Consider the following 24,949-nt stretch of genomic DNA (forward strand, 5'->3'; position numbering starts at 1 on the left):
GCTTTGTCGTCCAGGCTGGAGTGCAGTGGTGCAATCTCAGCTCACTGCAAGCTCTGCCTCCCGGGTTCACACCATTCTCCTGCCTCAGCCTTCTCAGTAGCTGGGACTACAGGTGCTCGCCACCACACCCGGCTAATTTTTTGTATTTTTATTAGAGATGAGGTTTCACCGTGTTAGCCAGGATGGTCTCGATCTCCTGACCTCGTGATCCGCCGGCCTCGGCCTCCCAAAGTGCTGGGATTACAGGCGTGAGCCACTGGGCCCGGCGTGTTTACTTTTCTCTTTAAAAATTTGGAGCAATTGAAATAAACTAGGAAAAACTCAATTACTAAACGTGGTTAAGGTTGAATGGTTCTTAATTTTGGAGGTGGGCTTATTTAAGCAGCTAAGAGATTCAGTATTAAAAAGTAAAGTATGTGATTTTTCTTGATATATGGTCTACTTGTTTTTAATTTTATTTTGATACAGGGTCTCTGTCGCCCAGGCTGGAGTATAGTGGCATGATCATGGCTCACTACAGCCTTGACCACCTGGGCTCAAGTCATCTTCCCACCTCAGCCTCCTAAGTAGCTAGGACCATAGGTGTGCACCACTGTACCTGACTACTTTTTTGATATTTTGTAGAAATAAGGTCTCACTTTGTTGCCCAGGCTGATCTCAAACTCCTGAGTGAAATGATTCTCCCACCTCAGCCTCCCAAAGCTGTAGGACCACAGGCATGAGCCATCACACCCGGCCTGTCCGCTTATTATAAGAACAGCTTTCAGTTATTTTCTTACTGCTGTGGGAATTGTGGATGCCCTGCCATCAAATACCAATTTATCAGACTTTGTTTTTGAGATACTGAAACCTACATTGTGGTGAAGCTATAGCCTTCTTTAGTTTATTTGGACGTTCTGCATGTATTTAGTGAATGCGCTTTCTCTGCCAGTTGGTTTTCTAAGACTTGGAATATAGGAGCAGTGAGCAAGATGTGCCTAAATCCTGTGTTCATGGAGCTTCCGTTGTAGTGGGGGAGACACAGTAAGCAAAGTAAAACGTAGTATGTTAGGTGGTGATTAAGTGCTGTGGAGAAAAATAAAGAGGGTAAGTTGTTAGTAGGGCAAGGGGGAGGACATGCGGTTTTTGAAAGGCTGGTCGGAAAGATCTCACTGAGAAGGTGGCTTATAGGGATGGGTAAAAACCTGAAGAACGTGAGGGTATAAGCCACGTGGATGCCTGGAGAAGAGCATTCTAGGCAGAGAGAACACAGCTGTGCTTGGGAGGTTTCTGGAGCTAGATCAGTGGGCTGGGGAGGAGGAGGGGAATGATAGAAGTGGGGCGGCCGGGCGCGGTAGTTCAAGCCTGTAATCCCAGCACTTTGGGAGGCCGAGACGGGCGGATCACGAGGTCAGGAGATCGAGACCATCCTGGCTAACACAGTGAAACCCCGTCTCTACTAAAAAATACAAAAAATGAGCCGGGCGAGGTGGCGGGCGCCTGTAGTCCCAGCTACTCGGGAGGCTGAGGCAGGAGAATGGCATAAACCCGGGAGGCGGAGCTTGCAGTGAGCTGAGATCCGGCCACTGCACTCCAGCCTGGGCAACAGAGTGAGACTCCGTCTCAAAAAAAAAAAAAAAGTGGGGCTAGGCTGGGGCGCAGTGGCTCGTGCCTGTAATCCCAGCTCTTTGGGTGGCTGAGGCTGGAGGATCTGCTTGAGCTAAGGAGTTTGAGACTAGCCAACATAGAGGAACTCTGTCTACAAAAAAAAAAATTTTTTTTTATACAGTTTTGCTTTTGTTGCCCAGCTAATTTTGTATTTTTAGTAGAGATAGTGTTTCTCCATGTTGGTCAGGCTGGTCTTGAACTCCCAACCTCAGGTGATCCCCCTGCCTTGGCTTCCCAAAGTGCTGGGATTACAGGTATGAGCCACCGCGCCCGGCCTAAAATTTTTTAAAACATTAGCTGGATGTGGTGGTGCACGCCTGTCATCTTAGTGACTCAGGAGGTTGAGGTGGGTGGGTTCCTTCAGCCCGGGAGGCCGAGGCTACAGTGAGCTGTGATTGTACCACTGCACTCCAGCCTGAATGACAGAGCAAGACCCTGTCTCAAAAAATAAAAAATAAGAGGGACTAAGAAAGGGATGCACTTTGTAGAGCTCTGAAAGTCATTGTGAGAACTTTAGGGGTCACTCAGTGAGATAGGAGGCCTTTTGGAGGGTTTGAGCTGACTGGTGACGTTCTGTGTTTTAATGAAATCATTGGTTGCTGTAATAAGAGTAGACTTCAGGGCAGCAAACGAGTGGAAGCCGAGAGACCAATTGGGAGGCTGTTGTAGAAATCCAGGGGCTTAGACTGGAGTGTGAATTGGTGGAGGTAGGTGAGAAGTGGTCAGATTCTGAATATATTTTGAAGGTAGAGCCAAAAGGATTTGCAGTGTATGAGGGAGAGGTGTCAATAATATTTCCAAGGTTTTGGCCAGGCGCGGAGGCTCACGCCTGTAATCCCAGCACTTTGCGAGGCCAAGGTGGGCAGATCACCTGAGGTGAAGAGTTCAAGACCAGCCTGACCAGTATGGTGAAACCCTGTCTCTACTAAAAATATAAAAATTAGCTGGGTGTGGTGGTACACACCTGTAGTCCCAGCTACATGGGAGGCTGAGGCAGGAGAATCGCTTGAACCCAGGAGGTGGAGGTTGCAGTGAGCCAAGATGCGCCACTGCACTCCAGCCTGGATGATAGAGTGAGACTTCATCTCAAAAAAAAAAAAAAAAAAGAATATTTCCAAGGTTTTGGCCTGAGTGCCTGGAATTTTGGCACTGTCGTGCTTGTGATGAGGAGGGACATGTTTGAGACTGACAGTTCTTGTGGTCTTGGAGTAGGCAGAGGTGAAGAGATTTATGCCGAATCCTCTCCTGTAGACAAAGCTTCCTGGTCATTTCCAATCTTGAGAAGCCTAGTGCTAGTGATCCAGCTGCCTGGAAACATTAGGAGTGTTCACTACCTTTTCCTGTGGTACCAGAACAGCCGAGTTACCGATAGTACGGTGTAATAAAAACGTGAGTTTGAATCCCATCTTCCTTATGGGAGCTCTGAGCATTGTTTTAATCAGCTGTAACATGGGCTGATCATAACTTATTTATAGGGTTGTTCCGAAGATTAAATTCAACAGAGTGAGACCCTGCCTCAAAAATAAATAAATAAATAAATAAATAAAATGAATTTGATAGTTACAAAGACTGTGGAAAGTTGAAAAACTTATTATTATAAACAAAAACAGAATGAGGCTGGGCTTGATGGCTCACACCTGTAATCCCAGCACTTTGAAGGCTCAGGTGGGAGGATCGCTGGAGCTCAGGAGTTCAAGACTTGCCTGGGCAACATAGCCAGACCCTGTCTACAAAAAATTAAAAATTTAGCCAGGTGTGGTGACATTTTCCTGTAGTCCCAGATACTCAGGGGGCTGAGGCGGGAGGATCACTTGAGCCTGGGAATTGGAGGCTGCAGTGAGTCAGGATCGTGCCACCGCACTCCAGCCTGGGTGACAAAGCAAGAGCCTGGCTCAAAAAGGAAAAAAGGCAGAATGGGCCGGGTGTGGTGGCTCATGCCTGTAATCCCAGCACTTTGGGAGGCCAGGGTTGGTGGATCACCCGAGGTCAGGAGTTCGAGACCAGCCTGGCCAACATAGCGAAACCCCGTCTCTATGAAAAATACAAAAATTACCTGGGCGTGGTGGCACGTACCTGTAGTCCCAGCTACTCAGGAGGCTGAGACAGGAGAATGGCTTGAACCTGAGAGGTGGAGGTTGTTGTGAGCAGAGATTGTGCCACTGCACTCCATCCAGGGGCAACAGAGCAAGACTCCGTCTCAAAAAAAAAAAAAGAGCAGAATGTAGGACTTTACACTGACTATTAAACCTGAATAAACAGTGGAGGAAAATTTACAATTTACAACAATTAATGGGATAAGATAATGAGATTATAGGTAACTTCAATTCTATAAACTTTTACAATATTATAAAGGAAAATACGGAATTAATTTAAAATTAAGATGGTTGATATTCCTGTTTTCAGATGATACTGTTCAAAAACTTTGCTGTAGTTTTGAATCACTGCATGGTTGGACAAACAAATATAATCCCTTCAAAAATACTCTCACATTAGTCCTGTCGAAACATGAATTTACTTTCAAACCATTTTTGTAGATCGTTGGTAGAAAGGGTTTTTACATTTTTGCATTCAAGAAGAAATGGTTATTTCAAGGAGAAAATATGGTGAGCTCACAGAATGATATAAAGGAGTATCTGACATTCTGTATCCAGTTCAAACCACGATCCTTGTTAGCCTTTTGATCTTGATAGTAGAGCCTCTGTTTGCCTCTCTGACTCCTCTGAGTCTCTGTTTTGAGTGTGTTATATTTCTGAAGGTAGGCCGACATCTTACTGACCAAACTTTCTCTTTAAATGGGCTGTTGTTTTTAAGCAATAGTTGATGGGGGAGGGTGGGGTGTGAGTTGTGGAATACTTAAAAGCCAGGGCTCTGGACTTGAAAAAGGCGTGAGTTTGAAAACTTGACTCGCTTTTCACTATTTGATCTAAGGCAAGTTATTCTCTCTCCACTGTTTTCCTCTGAAAAATGGGAATAGTAATATCTTCATAGGGTTGCTGTCAGAATTAAGTGAGATAATGCATATGAAATGTTTAACATAATACTGACACTTCACAAGGGTTAAATAGATATTAGCTGCTGTTGGTTTATAACGTTAATATCCATGGTGGCTGAGATTGTGGTGATCTTATTTATTGTAGTGCAGAGTTAGTGATCAGTAATAAATGTTGAATGAATGAATACATTACAGAAAACAGGCCATGGTTCATTCCCATTTACTGTACTGTGTCAGAAGAAAGAGAAGCCAAGTTTAATGCTTTTTTTATTGCCCTGTTCATCTCATGCTTGCCTGGTGGGAGTAGCATTGAGGTTTTCAATATCTAATGTTTATAATAGGCCCTGTCGATTATAGGTAAATTTAGATTTCTTTGAGACAAGAATCAGTGGACTGATGACTGTATTTGGGCAAGAGGTTTCCTTCTTTGTGAAAGGAAAAGGCTGGGTTTGAATTCTGCTTTCTGACCCTAAATTTTTATTTTTCTTAGTTAGAATTTAAATAAAAGGATGATTTTTATTGGCTTATAACTCTTAGCTCCTTATTTTAATTTACAGGTTATTTTGGATTACTCTATGTATTTGTCACTGTAGGTTTACTCCTTTAAGATAAAAAAACCAGAGCTACCCCCCTTTTTTTAAAGCAGCTTTATTGAGATATAATTTGCATAGCATACAATATGCCCATTTAAAGGGTACAATTTAGGGGTTTTTAGTGTATTCACAGATATACGCAACTACCACCACAGTTAATTTTAGAGCGTTTTTTATCACGTCAAAAGGATACCAATGTACCTTTTAACTGTTACCTCCCTAGCTCCCAAGCCCCCACCTGAAGCAACCATTAACCTACCTTCTGTCTCTACAGTTCCCTCTTCCAGACTGTCCTATGAATGGCATCATACAGTATGTGGTCTTTGGGACTGGTTTCTTTGACCCAGCATAATGTTTTAGAGGCTTATACATGTTGTAGCATGTATCAGTACTTCCTCCCCCTTCACCTTGTTTAAATTTTTACTATATGTGTTTTCAGTTATGGGTTTATTTATGCTGAAAAGTTCATTTCAAAAAATTTTTTGTTTTGATTTTGTGTTCTGGTCCTTGAAGGCAAGTATTGTTTGTTTGTTTAGTTTTGTTTTAAACCAGTAAGGCTGTTCCACGTTGAATATTTCTTTATTGTGTGTTGGGAAAAGTTTCTGAAGTCCGTTCTGGGGTTAGACATTCCATGTTACTAGATTAGCTCTTCATTTGGAAGAAAAAAGGGGCAGACAGATTCCTCATAAAAGCTAATGACAAGTTCCTAACAGATTATAAATGTTTTACTGGTTTGCTAAGAAGATAAGACACACCAGGTATTTCTGGAAGCTCAGGTTGGGCCTTTGTTGTCGTCCCCCTGACCCTCCCCCTCCCCCTGCAATCATAATGGCAAGGGGTTCTTGACAGAGTTTGCTCTGGGAAAGTCGGAGAGATTTTCTTTCTGTCTCGTGGTTGAATGGCTGCCTCCACTATTCCAGACAGTCTCCTCAGACATACTTTCAACTTGCCATTTTCCTTTTTTTCTCTACAGGGATTAAAGCCTGTGGTTTCCACAGAAGCACCACCTATCATATTTGCCACACCAACTAAACTGACCTCCGATTCCACAGTGTATGACTATGCTGGGAAAAACAGAGTTCCAGAGCTACAGAAGTTTTTCCAGGTGAGGAAAGATACTCTACAACAGAGAAGCCTGTGAAATACATAGGCTTAAAAAATGCCTTATGAAACGAAATCTTAATCTAGTTTACTATCCACTCTCCTTCTTTTTTCTTTAAGTAGTATTCTCTTGATTTTAGTTTGAGCCATAAACGAATAGAACTTTATATAGGTAGATACTGATAAAAGAGGGGAGGGTGGTTAATTTCCTCATTAGTATTTAAGGGTATGAGGGTTTTGAAATGGCATGAATAGCTCTTGATCATTTATTGCGTGGAAGAAGGAATAGCCTCTATAACTGAATAGCCTGTATAACTGAATAACCCAATGTATATATTTGACTTTGTGACACATGTAGTGACTTGGCAGTGAGTTTTTTTCTAATTGTTCTTTGCTTGCTTGATATTAAAATTCACTGAGCTATTGCTGAAAGTAGAGGAGGTGCTTATGGGTTTGCATATCAACAGAGAAGCGAGCATCGGAATTGAAAATATTATTAGAGTGAATCTACCTGCAAGTGATTGAGAAGTTAGTGACCTGACCAAATCTTCGGTGCCATGGCAGTGCTTGCTACTGCTGTTGCTGTAAGGTAGCTTCCCCTCCTCAGAAGTAGTCCAGGTCCAGACCCATCTTGAGGATAGAGCACTTTTGTTTTGATCAGTTTAATCTCTTTGTATCTGATAAGTAAGGTTTGAGAGAGCATTTAGAATCTCAGGGTGCAGTGGGGAGGAATTTTGGACACTGCAAAATATGAGTTAAACAGGCCAGGTGCGGTGGCTCACTTCTGCAGCCCCAACACTTTGGGAGGCCAGGGTAGGAGGATTGCTTGATCAGCCTGGGCAGCATAACGAGACCCTGTCTCTACAAAAAAAATTAGCTGAGTGTGTTGGCACGCATCTGTAAGTAACCCCAGCTACTCCAGAGGCTGAGGCGGGAGGATTACTTTAGCCCAGGATTTTCAGGCTGCAGTGAGCTGTGATTGAGCCACTGCATTCCAGCCTAGGTAACAGAGTGAGACCCAGTCTCTAAGATGATGATGATGATGATGATGATGATGATGATTTAAATATCTCATGGAATTTGATTATTAAATGGGGTTTAACAGTGTGACGGAAAGAGGGCAGTCGAATCCCAAATGGACTTGATCCTTTTTATTGACATGAAGTACTCCAATCCCATCCACTTACGATCAGAAGCCAAACTAAATGGAGAACGTTTCTCGTGCCAGCACCTCTTTTTATCTGTTTTAACACAGAGCCTTACTCTGTCGCCCAGGCTGGAGTGTAGTGGCACACTCACGGCCCACTCACGGCCCACTGCGTCCTTGACCTCTTGGGCTCAAGTGATCCTCCCACCTCAACTTCCCTAATAGCTGGGACTACAGGCACACACCACCACACCTGACTAATTTTAGTTATTCTGTAGAGACAGGGTTTTGCCGTGTTGCCCAGGCTGGTCTTGAACTCCTGGGCTCAAGCCATCTGCCTGCCTCGGCCTCCCAAAGTGCTGGGATTACAGGTGTGAGCCACTGCGCCCAGCCTCTCCTGCCTGCACTTCTTTTAGCTACAGGTTACCTTTGCCTTTTAAAAAATGCACCAATGCTCCAGTTAAGCAATATATGATAAATGTCTTAGACATTTGGAATCTTTTGCATGCATGTTCCCTGAGGCAGCATTTTGGAGAATGACTTTGGATTTACAAGCTTTAGCTACATTTTTAGGAACATCTAGTGTTTCATGGATTGGGGCTTTTCCCACTGTCACTTTGATGAATTACTTACAGAGTAGACAAATTTTTTTTTTTTTATTTAAAGAATAAAATTGTAAAATATTTTTCTTCTCAACCATGCCCTTGTTAATTCTTGCTTTCAAGAAAGCTGATGGTGTGCCCGTCTACCTGAAACGAGGCCTGCCTGACCAAATGCTTTACCGGACTACCATGGCGCTGACTGTGGGAGGGACCATCTACTGCCTGATCGCCCTCTACATGGCTTCGCAGCCTAAAAACAAATGAGTTAGGCTGCAGAGGACTGGTTTGTTTTTTGGCATAAACCCTTTGAATTTCCTTTTTCATTGTTAAATTAAAATTTTTTTTTTACTTGGATGGCTTAATATTTTTGCAAGAAAAATAGGAAGATATGAAGATGATTTGGTTTGTTTATGAAATGCGTATGGCTTGTCAGAGCTCATTCGACAGTTGAAGCCATTGTTTAAAGAAATGGTGCTTTGCTCTGTGTTTGTGCTCCTGATTTCCCTGGAGATTCTAGATGAATTTACAGGCTGCACACAGGCTTGTTAACGTCAGTCTGTGCTGAGGACCTCAGGGACTTGAGGTTGCATTTTTGAGCACGAGGTGCAGAAGACTTCTGGATTTGGATGTGGCTGTGGAAAGAACACAGAAGCCAAAGTCATGTGCATGCAATGAGGGGTTTGAGTTAGTTGCCTCGGGGATTTTTTCCATTTTGCAGTAAAATGTTAAATTAATGTAGCCTGCCTCTATTCGTTGGACAGTTAATTTCAAAGGGTTATTTGCCTCATCTCCTATCTTCAGTGAAATCTTATGTGTAATTGTGTGTATTTACTCCACCACGGGAACAGAGAACACCTGTTTAGTGTTGCACTTTAGACTGGTGTCTGTTTTGTTAATGCACCTGTGCCACAAATTTTCCTTTATCTTTTAAAATGTTATAGCTTTTAATTATGATTTATTTTGACTGTGGAATAAATACACGAATGAAACATTTTAAGTTTGAAGTTCTTTGAATGACCTTTCAGAGTAATTTCAGAACACCAGCAGCATCTTAAACCTGAGTCTAATTTCTTTCTTGTTAATTAGGCACCAGATAATCTTTACAAAATGATTCCTAAAAGTCTTATAATAGGAGTCTTAATGGCATATTGATGATTACCGTATGGTTTTTTATAAAAACCTGCCTGCCCCTTAGTGAAATGTGCCTGTAACTCACAGTTCATTTAGACACTAATTTCCTTTGCTGTCATGATTGGTAGACTTCACTTACCCTATATTAATTTTGAAAAAAGGTGGAGTTTTATTATATATGAAGGAATGATTTGTATCTTACCATAGCACAGAACAGTGACCTCTTGCTCAGGATAAAATATGGTGATTTGAAAATACTCAGTAGCGGCCATGCAGTGATATATATATATATGTGTGTGTGTGTGTGTGTGTGTGTGTGTATATATATATATATATATGCAAATCTAAATTTTATTCTCTGGTATTTCCCCCAAATTTTTATTTTGAAAATTTTCAGACTACAGAAAGACTAAGCATAGTACAATATACACCTGTATATCCTTCACTTAGATCACCAGTTATCAATATATTGGCACCTTTGCTTTTTCTTGTTCTCTCACACAGGCACACACAATACATACGTGCACACACACAGATCTGGTTTTTGTTGAATCACTTAAGATTGTTATGGAATTATAAATCAGCCATAAAGACTTTAGCAAGTATCTCCTGAGTAAGGACATGTGTTCCTTTATAACCAGAACCCAGTTGTCAGACTCAATAAAGTTAACATTTATAACAATACTATCATCTAATATATAGTTTACTTTCAAATTTCCCCAGTTGTTCTAATAATGAGTTCTTTATAGTTGTGTTTTTTTAAAAATAACAGCTTTATTGGAATATAATTTACATACTGTACAGTTCACCTAAAGTATACAAATCATTGGTTTTTACTGTATTTGGAGTTGTACAGCCACCACGAGAATCAATTTTAGAACACTTCTGTCACCCTAAAAAGAAACCCTGTACCCATTAGCAATCACTTGCCTTCTCTCCCCAACTCCCACCTCCCAGCCCAAAGCAGGCACTCATCTATTTTCAGTCTCTATGGATTTGTCTTTCCTGGACATTTCATATAAATATAATCATATGATGTGTGATATATGTGACTGGCTTCTCTCAGTGTCATGTTTTTAAGGCTTATCCATGTTGTGGCATGAATTGATACTTTATTCTTTTTTATGGCTGAATAGTATTCAATCGAATGGATATTCCGCATTTTGTTTATCTGCTCATCTATGGATGGACATTTGAGTTCTTTCCACTTTGGGGATGTTATGAATAATGCTGCTATGAGCAATAGTGAACAAATTTTTACGTGGACATACGTTTTCATTTCTCCTGGTTATCTACCTAGGAGTGGAATTCTTGCGTCATATGATAACTGTTTAACATTTTGAGGAACTGTCAGACTGTTTCCAACTCAGTTGTACCATTTAACATTCTCACCAGCAGATGCAGTTCATTTTTGTTTTTGTTTTGGGTCCAGGATTCAGCCAAGGATCATACATTGCATTTAGTTATTGTGACTTTTTTTGTTTGTTTGAGATGGAGTCTTACTCTGTCTCCAGGCTGGAGAGCAGTGGCATGATCTCAGCTCACTGCAATCTGCCTCCCACGTTCAAGCGATTCTCTTGAGTCAGCCTCCCAAGTAACTAGGACTACAGGTGTACACCACCATGTCCTGCTAATTGTTTGTATTTTTAGTAGAGATGGGGTTTCACCATGTTGGCCAGGATGGTCTCGATCTTCTGACCTCGTGATCCGCCTGCCTCAGCCTCCCAAAGTGCTGGGATTACAGGTGTGGGCCACTGTGCCTGGCATGTTGTGACTCTTTAGTCTCTTTTTATCCAGAATAGTCAGTCCCCACTGCTCTTCCTGATAGTGACCTATTTGAAGAGTCCAGGTTAGTTGTTTTGTAGGACATTCCTCAACTTGGATTTGTTGGATGTCTCATTGTGGTTTCAGGTTAAACATTTTTGTCAGGAATTCTTTATAGGTGATACGGTGTCCTCATTATGTCAGGTGGTACTTGATACCAGCTTGTATCACCTCTGCTTCACCATTATTGGTGATTCGAAGTTGTGTCTGCCAGATTTCTCCCTTGTCAAGTTGATACCCTTTCCCCTTTGCAATTAATAAGTAGCCTGAGGGGTGATATTGAGACTGGGAATATCGTTTCCTTAGCAGTTTGCATTCTGTGTTCACTGGTCATTCTTGACTGAATTATTACTAAGGTGGTTGTAAAGTGATTTCTTCTGTTGTCATTCCTTCTGCATTTTTGATATTTCTTCTGTGAAGATGAGCCTTTAAAGAAATTTGACTGAATTTCCTAATTTGATGTATAATAAGCATCTCTGTCATTATTTATTTCGATGCTGAAATGTGGCTTCTGTGTTCTATGAGCATCTCCTATCAGGCTTTGATCACCTCCCTACTTTGTGACAGACAAGATGGCTTCCATGCTGACCTTGTGTTTTCCTTACCTCAGTTTCCTCTGTTTATTATCAGGTATATTCTATGAATATATATACACACTTTTTCTTTTTCTTTTTTTTTTTTTTGAGATGGAGTTTTGCTCTTGTTGCCAGACTGGAGTGTAATGGCACCATCTCGGCTCACTGCAACCTCTGCTTCCCGGGTTCAAGCAATTCTTCTGCCTCAGCCTCCCGAGTAGCTGGGATTACAGGCATGCGCCACCACAACCGGCTAATTTTGTATTTTTAGTAGAGATGGAGTTTCTCTGGGTTGGTCAGGCTGGTCTTGAACTCCTGACCTCAGGTGATCCGCCTGCCTTGGCCTCCCGAAGTGCTGGGATTACAGGTGTGAGCCACCATGCCCGGCCGATGCATTTTCTTCACTGTTTTATTTTTGCCTAATGGTAGGTAGTATACCTTCCAGATCTCACTTGTAGCTTAGAGATTGTTCTGTTTCATTTTTCTACATTGGATTTTATTTTATGAATGTACCATAGTTTAGTCTCTTCTTGAAGGGTATTCAGTTTCACATTTTTTGCTTTTATAAATCTGACTTGAATGCATCATCTTTAGCTGTCATTTAACACAATGTTGGCTATATTTCTAGGACCATTTCTAGACGTGAGATTTAGTGGGTGAGGGGGATGTGCATTTTCCAGTTTCAGTAGTGCTAATTACTAAAAAAATATAGTGCTGGTTGACATTCCTATCTAGCAGCATTGAGAGTGCCTGTTTCTCTTCACCTTTGGCTACATAAAATATTACCAAACTTTTTTATCTTTGCCAATCCTCTAAGTGATAACATTTCTTTGTGGTTTAAATTGCCTTACTAGGCCGGGCGCCATAACTCACACCTATAATCCCAGCATGCTGGGAGGCTGAGGTGGCAGACCACTTCAGCTCAGGAGTTCAAGACCAGCCTGGGCAACATGGTGAAACGTCTCTACAAAAATACAAAAAGGGCTGAGGCAGGAGAATCAGCTGAGCCCAGGATTCAAGGCTGCAGTGAGCTGAGATTGTGCCACTGCGTTTCAGCCTGGGTGACAGGGCAAGAGCCAGTCTCTAAAGAATTAAAAAAAAAAAAAGGTATTCTAGAGATAAGTGGGCAAAGTACATGAATAGATAGCTCATAAAAAAAGGAAATACAACTTATCTTTAAAAAGAATAAAACATTTTTTAAAAAAAGATACTCAGCATCACTCTATATAATGAAAAGGTAATTTCATTTTTCTTTTTTTGAGACAGGGTCTCACTCTGTCGCCCAGATTGGAGTGCAGTGGCTTGGTATTGGCTCACTGTAGTCTTGACTCCCTGGGCTCAAGTGATCCACCTCACCTTCCTACGTAGTGGGTCTATAGGCGCTGCTGCAACATGCTTTTGGTAGAGATGAGGCCTTGCAGCTGTGTTGCCCAGGCTGGTCTTGAACTCCTGGCCTCAAGCAATCCTCCTGCCCTAGCCTCCCAAAGTGTTGGGATTACAGATGTGAGCCACTTGCCTGGCCCAGAGTACTTACTGATAATGCTGAATGTTTTGGTCTACTGGGCTGACTTCCTCAGGGATAGTCTCTAGTGACTCCTGTCTGAGCCAAACCTCTTCTGATTGCAGGTTCCAGAAGTTCATTCAATCCAGCTGATACAGAAAGGGAGATTTTTCAGAACCTGAGTGAAGCTGGGCCTCACAAGGACTGCCTTTGGGTCCAAGGCAGCTGTCCTTTCTGCCACTCTCTTGATTATGCAGCTGTTTAATTGTGTTTCTGCAGACCAGCTTTCTCTGTTTCTCACTGGATTTGGAAGGAAATGGTTGTCCAGCTGCCGGCAACATGCCCTAAATTCCAGGAGAGAGAGAATGTTATTGTCCCATCTGGGTGAGGTGTCCCCCACTGGGCCAGTTAGCTGTTTGGTGCCAGGCTGTGGGGGCAGATGCAGGCAAGAAGTCTGGGCTGTCCTATTCTTGGATGTTAACTGACAGTGCAGAACCTTTCACTGTATTCTCAGAGTTAGGATTATGCCTTCTAAGCACATTACCCTGAACCCTTGCCAGGTTGGTTTGTTTACTCAGAGGAAGAGCCTCCTCCCTCTCACCAGCTTGTCTCTTCTCAGTGCTGTCTAGATGAGATGCTGTTAATGCAGGGTCGTTCCCTCTACTCACCTCCTCCAGGCCATGCAGTTAGGCCGCGATGCTGAGTAAATGCAGTCCCACTCTTCACAGCAGTGCTCTGGGTTCACATGACCCTGGGGGTATAAAGACTTCCTGGGGTACCCACACAAGGATAGTTTAAGGGAATTATTTTAAGTCATCCTCTATTACACCTCCTAAAATTAAGCTGCTGCAGAGCACACCTGGCTTAAGGGGGTCCTGTATGATGATCTTTCACTCGGAAAGGAAGGCAGACCCTCGGCCATTCTTGTCCCACCAAGGGGTGTTGCCCTGGAGAGTGAAAACCATCCCTAGGGCAACGTGGGAATAAGTGCAAATATTGGTAACATTGAGGAAGTATGTGACTCTAATGACTGACAGGTTTTTTTCCGCAATTTAGAGGTTTTTAACAAAACTGAAGGAGGAGCCAACTAAGTTGTCACTTGATCATTACAAATAATTTTGTTTTTGCTTTTGTTTTTGTTTTGAGATAGAGCTTCGCTTTTGTCACCCAGGCTGAAGTGCAGTGGTGCGTTCTCATCTCACTGCAACCTCCGCCTCCCTGCAACCTCTGCCTCCCAGGTTCAAGCGATTCTCCTGCTTCAGCCTCCCGAGTAGCTGGGATTACAGGTGTGTGCCACTATACTTGTTTAATTTTTGTATTTTTAGTAGAGACGGGGTTTCTCCTTGTTGGTCAGGCTGGTCTCCAACTCCTGACCTCAGGTGATCTGCCTGCCTCAGCCTCCCAAAGTGCTGGGACTACAGGTGTGAGCCACCATGCCCAGCCTAAAAATAATTTTGGTAATAGATCACCACATGACTTTCAGTTATAACTCAGGAGTTCAAAGAATTGTGATTTTGCTATCACAAAACTTCATTGCCTTCTGTTTATGAAAACAAGGTTTTTGAGTGCTTATATCTGTAAAAATAAAAATGGGAATGGAATTTGTGTTGAAATTATCTTATTTTAATAGTAAGCAAGATTATCCATTTAAACCTGAACCAGCTCGCTCCCTCTAATTGTGACACATTCTTTTTTTTTGAGACGGAGTCTTGCTCTGTCGCTCAGGCTGGAGTGCAGTGGCGCAGTCTTGGCTCACTGCAAGCTTCGCCTCCTGGGTTCAGGCCATTCTCCTGCCTCAGCCTCCCGAGTAGCTGGGACTACGGGTATCCGCCACCACGTGGCTTAAGTTTTTGTATTTTTAGTGGAGATAGTGTTTCACCACCTTAGCCGGGATGGTCTCCATCTCCTGACCTCGTGATCCGCCCACCTCGGCCTCCCAAAGTGCTGGGATTATAGGCGTGAGCCACCGCGCTGGGCCTGCAGTGCATTCTAAGACAGATTTTCTCATACTTTGTTTTGGTCAAATATGTACTAACAGTAATTGTAATAATTCAATCTAGAATAAAAATATTTCTAACACTTAGAGTTTATGGTCACAGGAAATTTAAACAAATTTCAGTTTTAGAGTTTTACAGAGAATTATGCATGAGCAAAAGGAGACTTTCATTCCTAAAGCTGTATGAGGGTAAATTTTGGGGTAACGTTGTGGGTATGGGAGTGGAATGGAAATACGCATAGAAGCAGAGGTTTCTGACTGTTGTATAGATGTGTATTTTTAACCAGATGAAGGTGGGTGTCCAATTGAGTGGAATTTACATCCCATTGGATACTTTTAGAAGTGATTTAATAATTTAGCTAATATTTTTAACAATAGAAACTATACTTTTTGCAAGTATTTAAATTTAAGATGAAAAATGTTAGGCATTAAGCTTGGATATGCATCGATGTAAATTTTTTTTTAGGTACACAAGGGTAAGAAGAGTTGAACCTGGCTACTTTACACTTGTCCTTGTGAAGCAGTGCCTACTTATCCCTCGCTTTGCTCTGTCAGCCAGATTCCCTTTCGGGGTCTGACTAGCTTTCCCTCTCCTCCTCCACCCCTTCATCCAGGGTGACTTTGCTGTGAAGCTGCTGGGTGAGGTGAAGGTTGGTGTGGCTTTGATAACACTGGCCAGCTTTCGTTTATTTATCTGCTTTTTCCTTCCCTTCATGTGTGTGGCCTTGGGCAGGCTCCCCTGGCTTGTCTGAGACTGAGGTCTGTTCATCCCCACGTCTTCGTTCTCATTTTCCTCATAGTCAAAAGCTTTGTAAGCTTCTCACTTTCTGTCGCATTCGTCTTCAATAGCTAGAGGTTATACCTGGGGCTATAAAAATTGGTTGCTGAGAAATTCTGATACTGCCTGGTCCCAGTGATTTAATACATCCATTTGACATTTTAACTCCACACCTCCTAAGTTGGGTCACTATTTAGTACCACAAACTGCCCATGTCGGGTTGGCTGAGAAGTGGGGCTCGTCCCTAGCGCTCCGTTTGTTGGGTTCATTGGCCGGTATCTTTGGCTCCTCAAGGACTCCCTAACCCACCGTCTTCAAGGAGTTGCATTAATTCTCTGTTATTCTGGACATTTAATTAGTGTGCAGAAGCACACACTATTCGGTGCTGGATCCTCAGAGATGAATCATGCATAGGGTCATTTTCAGGGTGTCTCTCCACCTCTTAGGGTTGATAGACCACGTGGCTAGCAAATGACCTTGTTATTGAGGAATTCTGCAGTTATCCTTCACCTGTTCTGATCTGGGAGCTCTGTGTGACTGGCGGGGTTTGGTGGCTTTAGAGGCGGCTGCCCGGGTGTGTGTGGTGGAGGGAAGCCTGGCTGTGGCTGCTGTTCTGGGAACCCATATCATGCCTTGGTGGTAGCAGGTCAGGCCCTGTAGCCTGGAGGGCAGCAGCAGCTGACTCTCGCTCTCATGACGTGAACAAGAGCAGTGACGGTGGTTCAGCACCTCCAGAGGTAGGAGGGGAGTGGGACGATCACTTGGAGTCTTCTCTGCCATCAGCCACTGCCACTTGCATAAGCTGGAATCAGGCCTCCTGACCTCTGGGGCTCCACAGTGCCCGGGTGTGGCGCTGCTGCAGGATGTGTTGGGATGGGCAGGTGGGGGCCCGGGTGCTGCCTGCTCAGGGTTCCAAGGCTGCTGGAGCTGACTTCCTGTGGGAGTCTGCTGCAAAACCCGAAACAGGGCCTGGTGAATGGCCAGGAAGAGCATTCTTTAGGTCGTATTTTTTTCCTTGAGTTCTGACACGGCCCTCCTGGGACATCCTGCCTTCTCTTGTTCCAACCTCGTCTATGACATAGATTAGTCATGGTCACATGGCTGTACCTCAGGGCCAAAGCACAGGTCTCTACGCTGCCTAACATGTACTAGCCAGATTGGAATCTTTGCTGACTCCAAATATCACATTCCAAGCTGCCCCAGGCTGTGAGAAATGGTGGTGTTGCCTCCCAGTTGGTAGAGAAGGTTTGAGGAAGAAGCCTTGGAAGGGCTGTACAGTAAAGCAGACAGAGTTAGGGACCTGGGTTTTCCAAGGCAGGGAAGGAGACGCTGAGGCTGTGTGGGCTGTACCTGGTGCCTGCCTGAAGGGCCAAAGAAGTAAGTGGGTGCACAAATTGGGGTGGTTTCTGAGGGCATCTTGCCAGGCAGAGAGCTCAAGTCCCTCATCTCAGCTCTCCTAGGGAGAGGGGGAGAGCAGGGAAGGGCAGCTAGGCTAGGGTGGAAGAGGCAGGCTCTCCTGGTCCAGTGCCCCCTTCAGGGTTCCAGCTGTACCAGGCTTAGGCTTCAGTTGTGAGTGGAGCCCTGAGCTCAAGCATGGAGGCGGCGTGATTGCTCAGCTCAGCCTCTCCTTGGAAGGCCTGGCACCAGTTCCGGAAGTGCCTCGCCACTAGAGAGGGTGGGGAAGGTCAGATGCTCCAGAATCAGGTCATACCTGGGAGGCTCTAAGCCCATCTTCCCCTACCGCCTGCCCCCTGCTTAGGCCACAAAGCCTCTACGTTATGCGGCAGATTAATTTGAAAATTGAGTTGCAGCTGAATGAGTTGATGTCTTCAAAGTTCAGTGGTGTTTGATTAGAGCCATCCAGAGACTAGATTTGCTCCCAGGAAATGATTCTGACCGAATAATTCAAGTGAATAAAGGTTAGATTTGTGTTTCTGACCAAATCTGTGTTGCATTCAGCATTTCTAAAACATGAATTCCATTAACCTTTCATGAACTAGCATTACATTACTTTCAATTAGTTGTCATTCTAATTAAAGTTGAGTTATACAGGGCAGCCTTTGTTTATACTTGGTGGCTGTTCCCTTGCCTTCTCTGGAACTAAGTCCTCTTGACCAAATGGTCATTTAGAAAGTTGGTTTTTGGCCGGGCGCGGTGGCTCAAGCCTGTAATCCCAGCACTTTGGGAGGCCGAGACGGGCGGATCACGAGGTCAGGAGATCGAGACCATCCTGGCTAACACGGTGAAACCCCATCTCTACTAAAAATACAAAAAAAACTAGCCGGGCGAGGTGGCGGGCGCCTGTAGTCCCAGCTACTCCGGAGGCTGAGGCAGGAGAATGGCGTAAACCCGGGAGGCGGAGCTTGCAGTGAGCTGAGATCCGGCCACTGCACTCCAGCCTGGGCGACAGAGCAAGACTCCGTCTCAAAAAAAAAAAAAAAAAAAAGAAAGTTGGTTTTATAACTTTGTGTCCCCCCACCCATCACTCCGAGTCAGGACCTGTTCCTCGAGCCGAAGGGTGTGGGTCCCCACTGCATCAGGAAGGCTTGGGGAGCACTGCTGGCTAGATTGAACCATGTGACTTGCAAAAAGCAATCCCGTGGCTGTGGGAGAGGAAGTTAAGGCGTGTTTCAGGTAGGCCCCCCAGCCCAGGCAAGCTTGGGCAGGCCTTGGGGTGCCAAGTGAGGCATGGTCTGCCCAGGTGGGACTTGGGCAGGTTGGGAGGGAAGTGTGCTGCCCCTGCGACGTCATGACCTAGCTTATTCTGAGTCTTTATGCCTTGGGTGTGGGTGGCCTTGCTCCTGCCAAGGGGTAGATGCGAGTCCTCATCAGGGCCTGTCTACAGCCTCAGTCTCCTGAGGGCCAGCATTCCATGCTCCTGTCTAGTGGCCACAGCAGGAGGGGTGGAGGGAAGACTGACATAAACCACTGTGTCCCCCTGCAGGACTCACCCATAACTTGTCATCCAGCATATTTTTTCTGTTTTCTCCATTGATTATGGGTGTGACACATTATAACCAAGACAGAATCTCTAAGCCAGTGTGGGATTCTGCAGGGTGGGGTACTTCAGGCCCTTCAAACCCAGGATGCCAGAGGTGAGCTCTCTTTCTTTGGCTCTAGGTCTGAACAGAGGTCAGAGGTGCCGACCACTTGCCCCACCTTTGCCATCAGTAGCCCCTGAAGCACAAATCATTCCTTCTGCAGTGTGCTGTGCAGTGGAGACACGGAGAAAGGCGACACTGCTCCTGGCCTCCTGTGCTTGCAGAATGATGAGCAGTCAGAGGGCAGCAGAGCGGCCCAGTGCAGGGCCAGGCCCTGGGAAGGCAAGAGGAGTGGCAGGGAAGCCCCCGCCGGGGCGCTGTTGAACTTGCACCTCACGTGAGTAGGTGGTTTCCACCAGAGGACGTGGGGAAGGCACGCACTGAGGTGTGAGGGCATCTCAGGTGCGCCTAGGGGGTCGGGGAGAAGAGAGGAAAGGCAGGATCCAGGATGAGAGTAAGAGGCTTAGGCCTTCCGGAGCACCTTCCTGGGGCTGGGCCTGAAAGCTGGACTCTGACTGGTGAGCAGGGTGTGTGTCGGGGCTAACCACCCGATCCAGCAGGGATGTTTTTGTGTTGGTTTGGTTCTTTTGAACCTAATGGAGAGGAAAAAGACTCACAACAATTGATAATTAAGAGTTGTTATGAGAGCTGATGGGGGCCGAGGGCACGAGAGGAAGGAATGGATCCCAAGGGCGCGAGGAAGGCAGAGTGAACCCAGCGTGACAACTGCCCATCCCAGTAGAGGGGAGGAGGCGTCTGGGGTACCCCCAGGATGGTGCAGCTTGGCTTCTGGGTGAGTGGGGAGGGGAGTACAGAACCTAGGGGTAAACAAGCAGGCGTGTTTCTTTGGAGAACGTGGGTTGCCTGTGGGTCCTCTAGGTGAGGAATCCCATAGGCATTCGGTCTGGGGAGAAGGTGAGGGATCTGGACTGGAGTTAAAACTCGAGACCGAATATACAAGTGGCTGCGGAAACCAGGGGTGTCTGGACACTGTTCAGAGGGTTGTGTGGGAGTGAGGAAATAGAAGGGGGGATAACCAAGACTGAACAAGGTGGGTGGAGAGGAAGAGAGCAGCGAGGCTCGTGGAGCATGTGAACAGAGGAAGGCGGACACGACAGAGAGCACACTTCGCGTTCTGTTCGTGTAAAAGCCAAAACCAAACCAAAATCTTCGGTGGCGACAGGAGGTCAGAATGGAGGCCGCCCTGTGGGAGCCCCTGCCAGGAGCAGGTCCCAGGCCGACTTCTGAGTGCTGGCAGCATCCCAGGTCTTCCTCCAGGGGTGGCTGTGTGGGTGTATACGTGTGCACGTTGCACTGAGATTTTGCACTTTATTGGAAGTAATACATTTTAAAAGTGTTAAAAATAAAGGAGGAAAGCAACGAAGGAGGGAGGGATAAAAGGAGGGAGAAAGGGCAGGAGGGAAGAAAGAAACCCAGAGGAATGGTGGCAGGAGGGGAGGGGGTTCCAAGGACGAGGATGACGGCCAGTGTCGCTCACACGCCCGGAGCTGAAGCCACTGCGCCGGCTCTGGAGGGGCCTGTGGCCTTGGAGGCCGCCCCGCAGTCCTCTGGGTTCACCACTGGGTTGTGTCCCTCACGCTTCGAGTGAGTGGTGTGGAACGGACCCTAGCGTTGAATCAGGACATGGAGGAGCAAGAGCCGTTGGGGGGTCCCGTGCCCGAGAAACCCCTCAGCTCCTGGCGGTGCCAACGGCCGCGTCTGTGCTTTCCTGAGTGCCCTCCCTGGCAAATCTTTGTGTTTAAACTTGATAATGTTTAATAAAAAAATGTAATTAACTACTAAAATTTGATTTAAAAAAAACTTCCTTCTATTTTAATGTGAGAGTTTCCCATGGAAACCACTTCAGCTTTGGCGTGGTGAACGGCAGCTTTATTAATGGAGCCATCTGCAGGCTTTCCTCACAATCTGTCGCGTTGCCCATGGCTTCCAGTGCAAACACTGGTGATTGTGATGCAGGCTCCAGCCAGTGCTCAGAGGGGATGGCCTTAATGGCGCTCTGATGCGGGGACAGCTAATCTCTCGTTCTCTTATGTGCAGAGCTCGCCAGGATGTCTCTCCCCTTTGGATTGGATGTGGGCAAGGCCTTCATCTTCTCTTTTTCCTTTCTAGACCTAGGAGATGGTACCTCTTCTGCACAGATAGCACCTAAACTCACCTCCACTCACTGGAAAATGCTTTCATGGGAGGCAGTAATTCTCCCCCGTGAGTGAAAACTGTTTCCTGAGGCCTTCTCCGCCATAGCCGGTGGTTAGAGCCCTGCTGTCAGATTCCTCACTGGCCCTCCGACAGGCTGACTGCCAGGTGGGGATGGAGTTGGATCACACCAAGGCTCCAGGGTCTTGGGGAGGGCTGAGTCCTATCTGGGGGATTCTTGGCTCCGCTCAGAGTTAATCATCTTCTTCATGGAAATGTCCAAGCCTGGCAAACATTTCTGCTAGTGATTCTGGTGAGGAGATGTTCACGGGCAGCACAGGGCAGGCCACATTAACACAGATCTTGCCGACAGAGCCAGGACCTGTTGCTCTCGTAGAAAGCCTGGTCACCTCATCTCAATTCGGGAGCAGTCTTGAGAGGGCTCTGCTGAAGAAAGTGAAACTCTGCTCTTCCTTTCCATTTGATTAATTCTGAATAAGGGAAGCTGATTCATCCCAGACGCCCGAGGAAAGGCGGAGGCTGGATGGCTTCAGGAGAGGGCATCTGAGGAGGAGTGAGTACCGACGATACATCAACCAGAAGCAAAACAAGGAGGGAGAAGGGGTGCTGTGGCCCCTGCGGTCGGGAGAGAAACACGGAAAGGCTGTCTCCGCCTTGCATGCGTGCCAGGAGCATGGGGAGCAGCGTTATGGATCAACCAGCTGTCATCAGAGGGGCGGACCAGAAGATGAATTCTTAGTGCTCCCCGGTCATCTCTTATCCCTGTGGTCCCAGATGCTGAGCTTCACAGTCATACCCCAGACTGACCCTCCCTTGCCTAGGCTTCCCTCATGGCCACACCATGCTAGGAGTTCTCCTGCAGGGACCTGTGATAGCAGAGTGGGCGCTAGAAAGCCAGTGGGCACCGCGTGGTCCCATGGTCCGCACTGCCCCCTCTGACCTGTTGGGGGAGCACAGCAGGTGCACAGGTACAGGGAGAGTTTCAAAAGGCTTTGTGGTAGTAGGGCTTATTTTCTTCTCCATATTCCCTTCAAAAGCATAAAAAGAAGGTAAAGTTTCTACATCATTATGTAAATTTTTTGAGACTCACAGGAAGTTGCAAAAATAGTAGAGTCCCATGAACCCTTCCCTCTGCTTCCCCCAGTGGTGACATCTTACGTAACTATGAGACCAGGAAAGTGGCATTGGAAGGACACAGCAGTCCAAACCACAGGCTTCCTTGTTTTCAGCAGTTCCGTGTACAGTCTGTGGAATCCGACCCCATATGTAGACTCGTGCGGCGGCCACCCTACCCATCGCTACCACAGAGGAATCCCCTTGTGCCACCCCTTTGTAGTTGCCTCCCCTCCCTTCCAGCCCTGTCCCCTGAAGTCACTAGTGTGTTCTGTATATCTGTAGTTTTGTCATTTCAAGAGTGGTGTATCAATGGGATGCAGTTTGTAAACTTTTGAGATGTGCTGTTTGTCACTGGTGCTCCTGCCCGTGAGCACCATCGCGTGTGCATGTGTCCACAGCCCTTTTTCTTGCTAAGTAGTATTCCACTGTGTGGGCTGCACGTCACTTGGTTTTTCTGTGAAGATTCCAGAAGTGGCAACATCACTTTTTAAATATTGAGATTCAGCCTTTTGGAGTGTTGATTCTAGAATTTAAGCAATGGGTAGATGGTTTCAGTAGGTGACCAATCCAAGATTCCTTAGGAATAATTTACTTTGTACATTTTCCATTATACATTATAGCATCTAGTTACAATTTTCTAATTTTGAGGGAACGTGACTTTGCTCTAAACCAGTTCTAAAATATACAAAGTTTGTTTTTACAACCTTTCTAGAGTGTAGGCTCCGTGAGGGCAGGGGCTACTCTTTCACATTTTGGGATTCCTTGCTGAGCCCCACACAGTTCCTTGCCCTAGGCAGGTTCTTAATATATATGTGATGAATGGGTGCCTCCTTTAGATCCTCAGTTCCACACAAACTCCCCAGGATTCACACTGGCTGCCACTTTGAAGGTGGTAGCAACACAATGTGTGTTGCAGAGAGACTAAATTCCGTAGAAGAGGAGCTGCTGTAAGGCATCTGACTTACATTCGTCAATTGAAACAGAGCTCTACAGTGACGGCTCCAGCTTCTGGTTTCCCTGCTTCTAACCAGATTATCAAGTCATTCCAACCCAGTGTCGGCCCAACGGGCATCACTGTTGACAGTGGCAGGCTCCGGAGTCTCCTGTGATCTTTCCTAGGAGGCACAAGGGCTTGGTTACTGTGATCAGTCAAGCATGGGATGGGATGACCAGGCTTTGCATATTAGGAAATTCCTTTTCCTCCCTGAGGCCCTTTCCCTTTCGTCAGGCACTCACTTGCTTCTCAGTGCTTTCAATGAGATCTGATGAAAGGACATCCTGTCAGGAGTCAATGTCGGCCTCTGGAATCGATTTTGTTGAATCCCACTGAGATAGTCATCATCAGCAGTGGTCCATATTCATTTGTCAGTGGATGGCTCCTCAGGAAAATCTATTTTCAGGCCTATAGGATTATGTTGGTAAAAGGGAGAAGAGACGGAAGATCAAAGTTCTGTGGCTGAGCATGGAGTTGGCCCAGCCTCCCAACACTTGCCACAGGAAGTGAGCGATGGGGAACGAGGACGAAGTGGAAAAAGCACTTGGCCAATGATGGAGAGAAGCTGCCACGCTGAGCTCAGTGAAATGGAAATTGCCCAAAGCCTGGAAAATAAGGTAGTGGTGTCTTCACACCAATAGGTTTAAATCGAACACTGGGGACTAAGGACTTGTGTGCCCAAGGTCAGAGAAGACAAGAAGAGCAGGCATTTGCTGGCAGCAGGTGCCACAGTGAACCAGCCTGGCAGCTGCTCTGCCCCATGCTATGGTTGTAGGGATAGCAGGGAAGGATTTGTGCATAAGCCCCCCTTCAACTCTGACACGATTCAGAGTCCAAAGCCTCATTATCACCTTCTCTTCTGCCAGTCTTAAATTCTTCTATTGGAAGTTTAACCGATTTCATTCTTATTAACAACCATTGTTATTTTACAGTGCATATAACCTACAGTGGACGAGCATGGCAGCTGGCTGCGCAGACTCTGGAGGTGGGAGTACCTGGCTTCAACTCACAGCTTAGCCAGTCGGCTTCTCTGTACCTCAAGTTTCTTCATCTGTGAAATGGAGATAATGGAATTTAGTGTTTTGAAAAGATTGAGTTAATACATGTTAAACACATGAAGTGTTAACTGTTTTCATTGAATAGCATTTAGTCATGGGGCTGGACCATATTTTAATCATTGAGCACCTTGCTTTTATTTCAGCCTACTTCTTCATGTTTTTGTCCTTTGAGACATAGAAGTGGTGTCCTATAGGTTTTCTACCAGATTTCTGAATTGTTAAGTTGTTTATTTTCAAGTTAAGGATGCTTTTTGAAAAACTGCATTCTGGCCAGGTGCAGTGGCTCATGCCTGTAATCCCAGCACTTTGGGAGGCCAAGGCGGGTCGATCACGAGGTCAGGAGATCGAGACCATCCTGACTAACACAGTGAAACCCCGTCTCTACTAAAAATACAAACAAAACAAAACTGCATTCTATTATCACATTTTAAATTTTTTACTTATTATTATTTTTTTTGAGACACAGTCTGGCTGTGTTGCCCAGGCTGATGTGCAGTGGCGTGATCTCGGCTCACTGCAACCTCCCACCTCCCAGGTTCAAGCGATTCTCATGCCTCAGCCTCCCAAGTAGCTGGGACTACAGGTGTGCGCCATGAGGTCTAGCTAATTTTTGTATTTTTAGTAGAGATGAGGTTTCACCATTTTGGCCAGGCTGGTCTGGAACTCCTGATGCAAGTG

At 45.5% G+C, this 24,949-nt stretch overlaps 1 protein-coding gene across 3 annotated transcripts in view; it reads left to right on the plus strand.

The window, feature by feature from the left end:
• LOC105507432 (cytochrome c oxidase subunit 7A-related protein, mitochondrial) overlaps positions 1 to 24,328 on the plus strand; it is a 36,550-nt gene extending 12,222 nt beyond the window's left edge. For 2 of the 3 annotated variants that reach the window (XM_011935920.1, XM_011935918.1), the window contains exons 2-3: positions 6,206 to 6,337; positions 8,206 to 9,071. In XM_011935920.1, the coding sequence (XP_011791310.1) occupies positions 6,206 to 6,337; positions 8,206 to 8,346 (273 nt within the window). In that variant the 3' untranslated portion in view covers positions 8,347 to 9,071. Of the gene's footprint in view, positions 1 to 6,205; positions 6,338 to 8,205; positions 9,072 to 24,145 lie in introns of those variants that run through there. The other variant, XM_011935919.1, reaches the window with a different exon arrangement.
• Positions 24,329 to 24,949: the final 621 nt, after the last annotated feature.

This window comes from Colobus angolensis, unplaced genomic scaffold (genome assembly GCF_000951035.1).
Source record: "Colobus angolensis palliatus isolate OR3802 unplaced genomic scaffold, Cang.pa_1.0 Scaffold15, whole genome shotgun sequence".
Lineage (NCBI taxonomy): Eukaryota > Metazoa > Chordata > Mammalia > Primates > Cercopithecidae > Colobus > Colobus angolensis.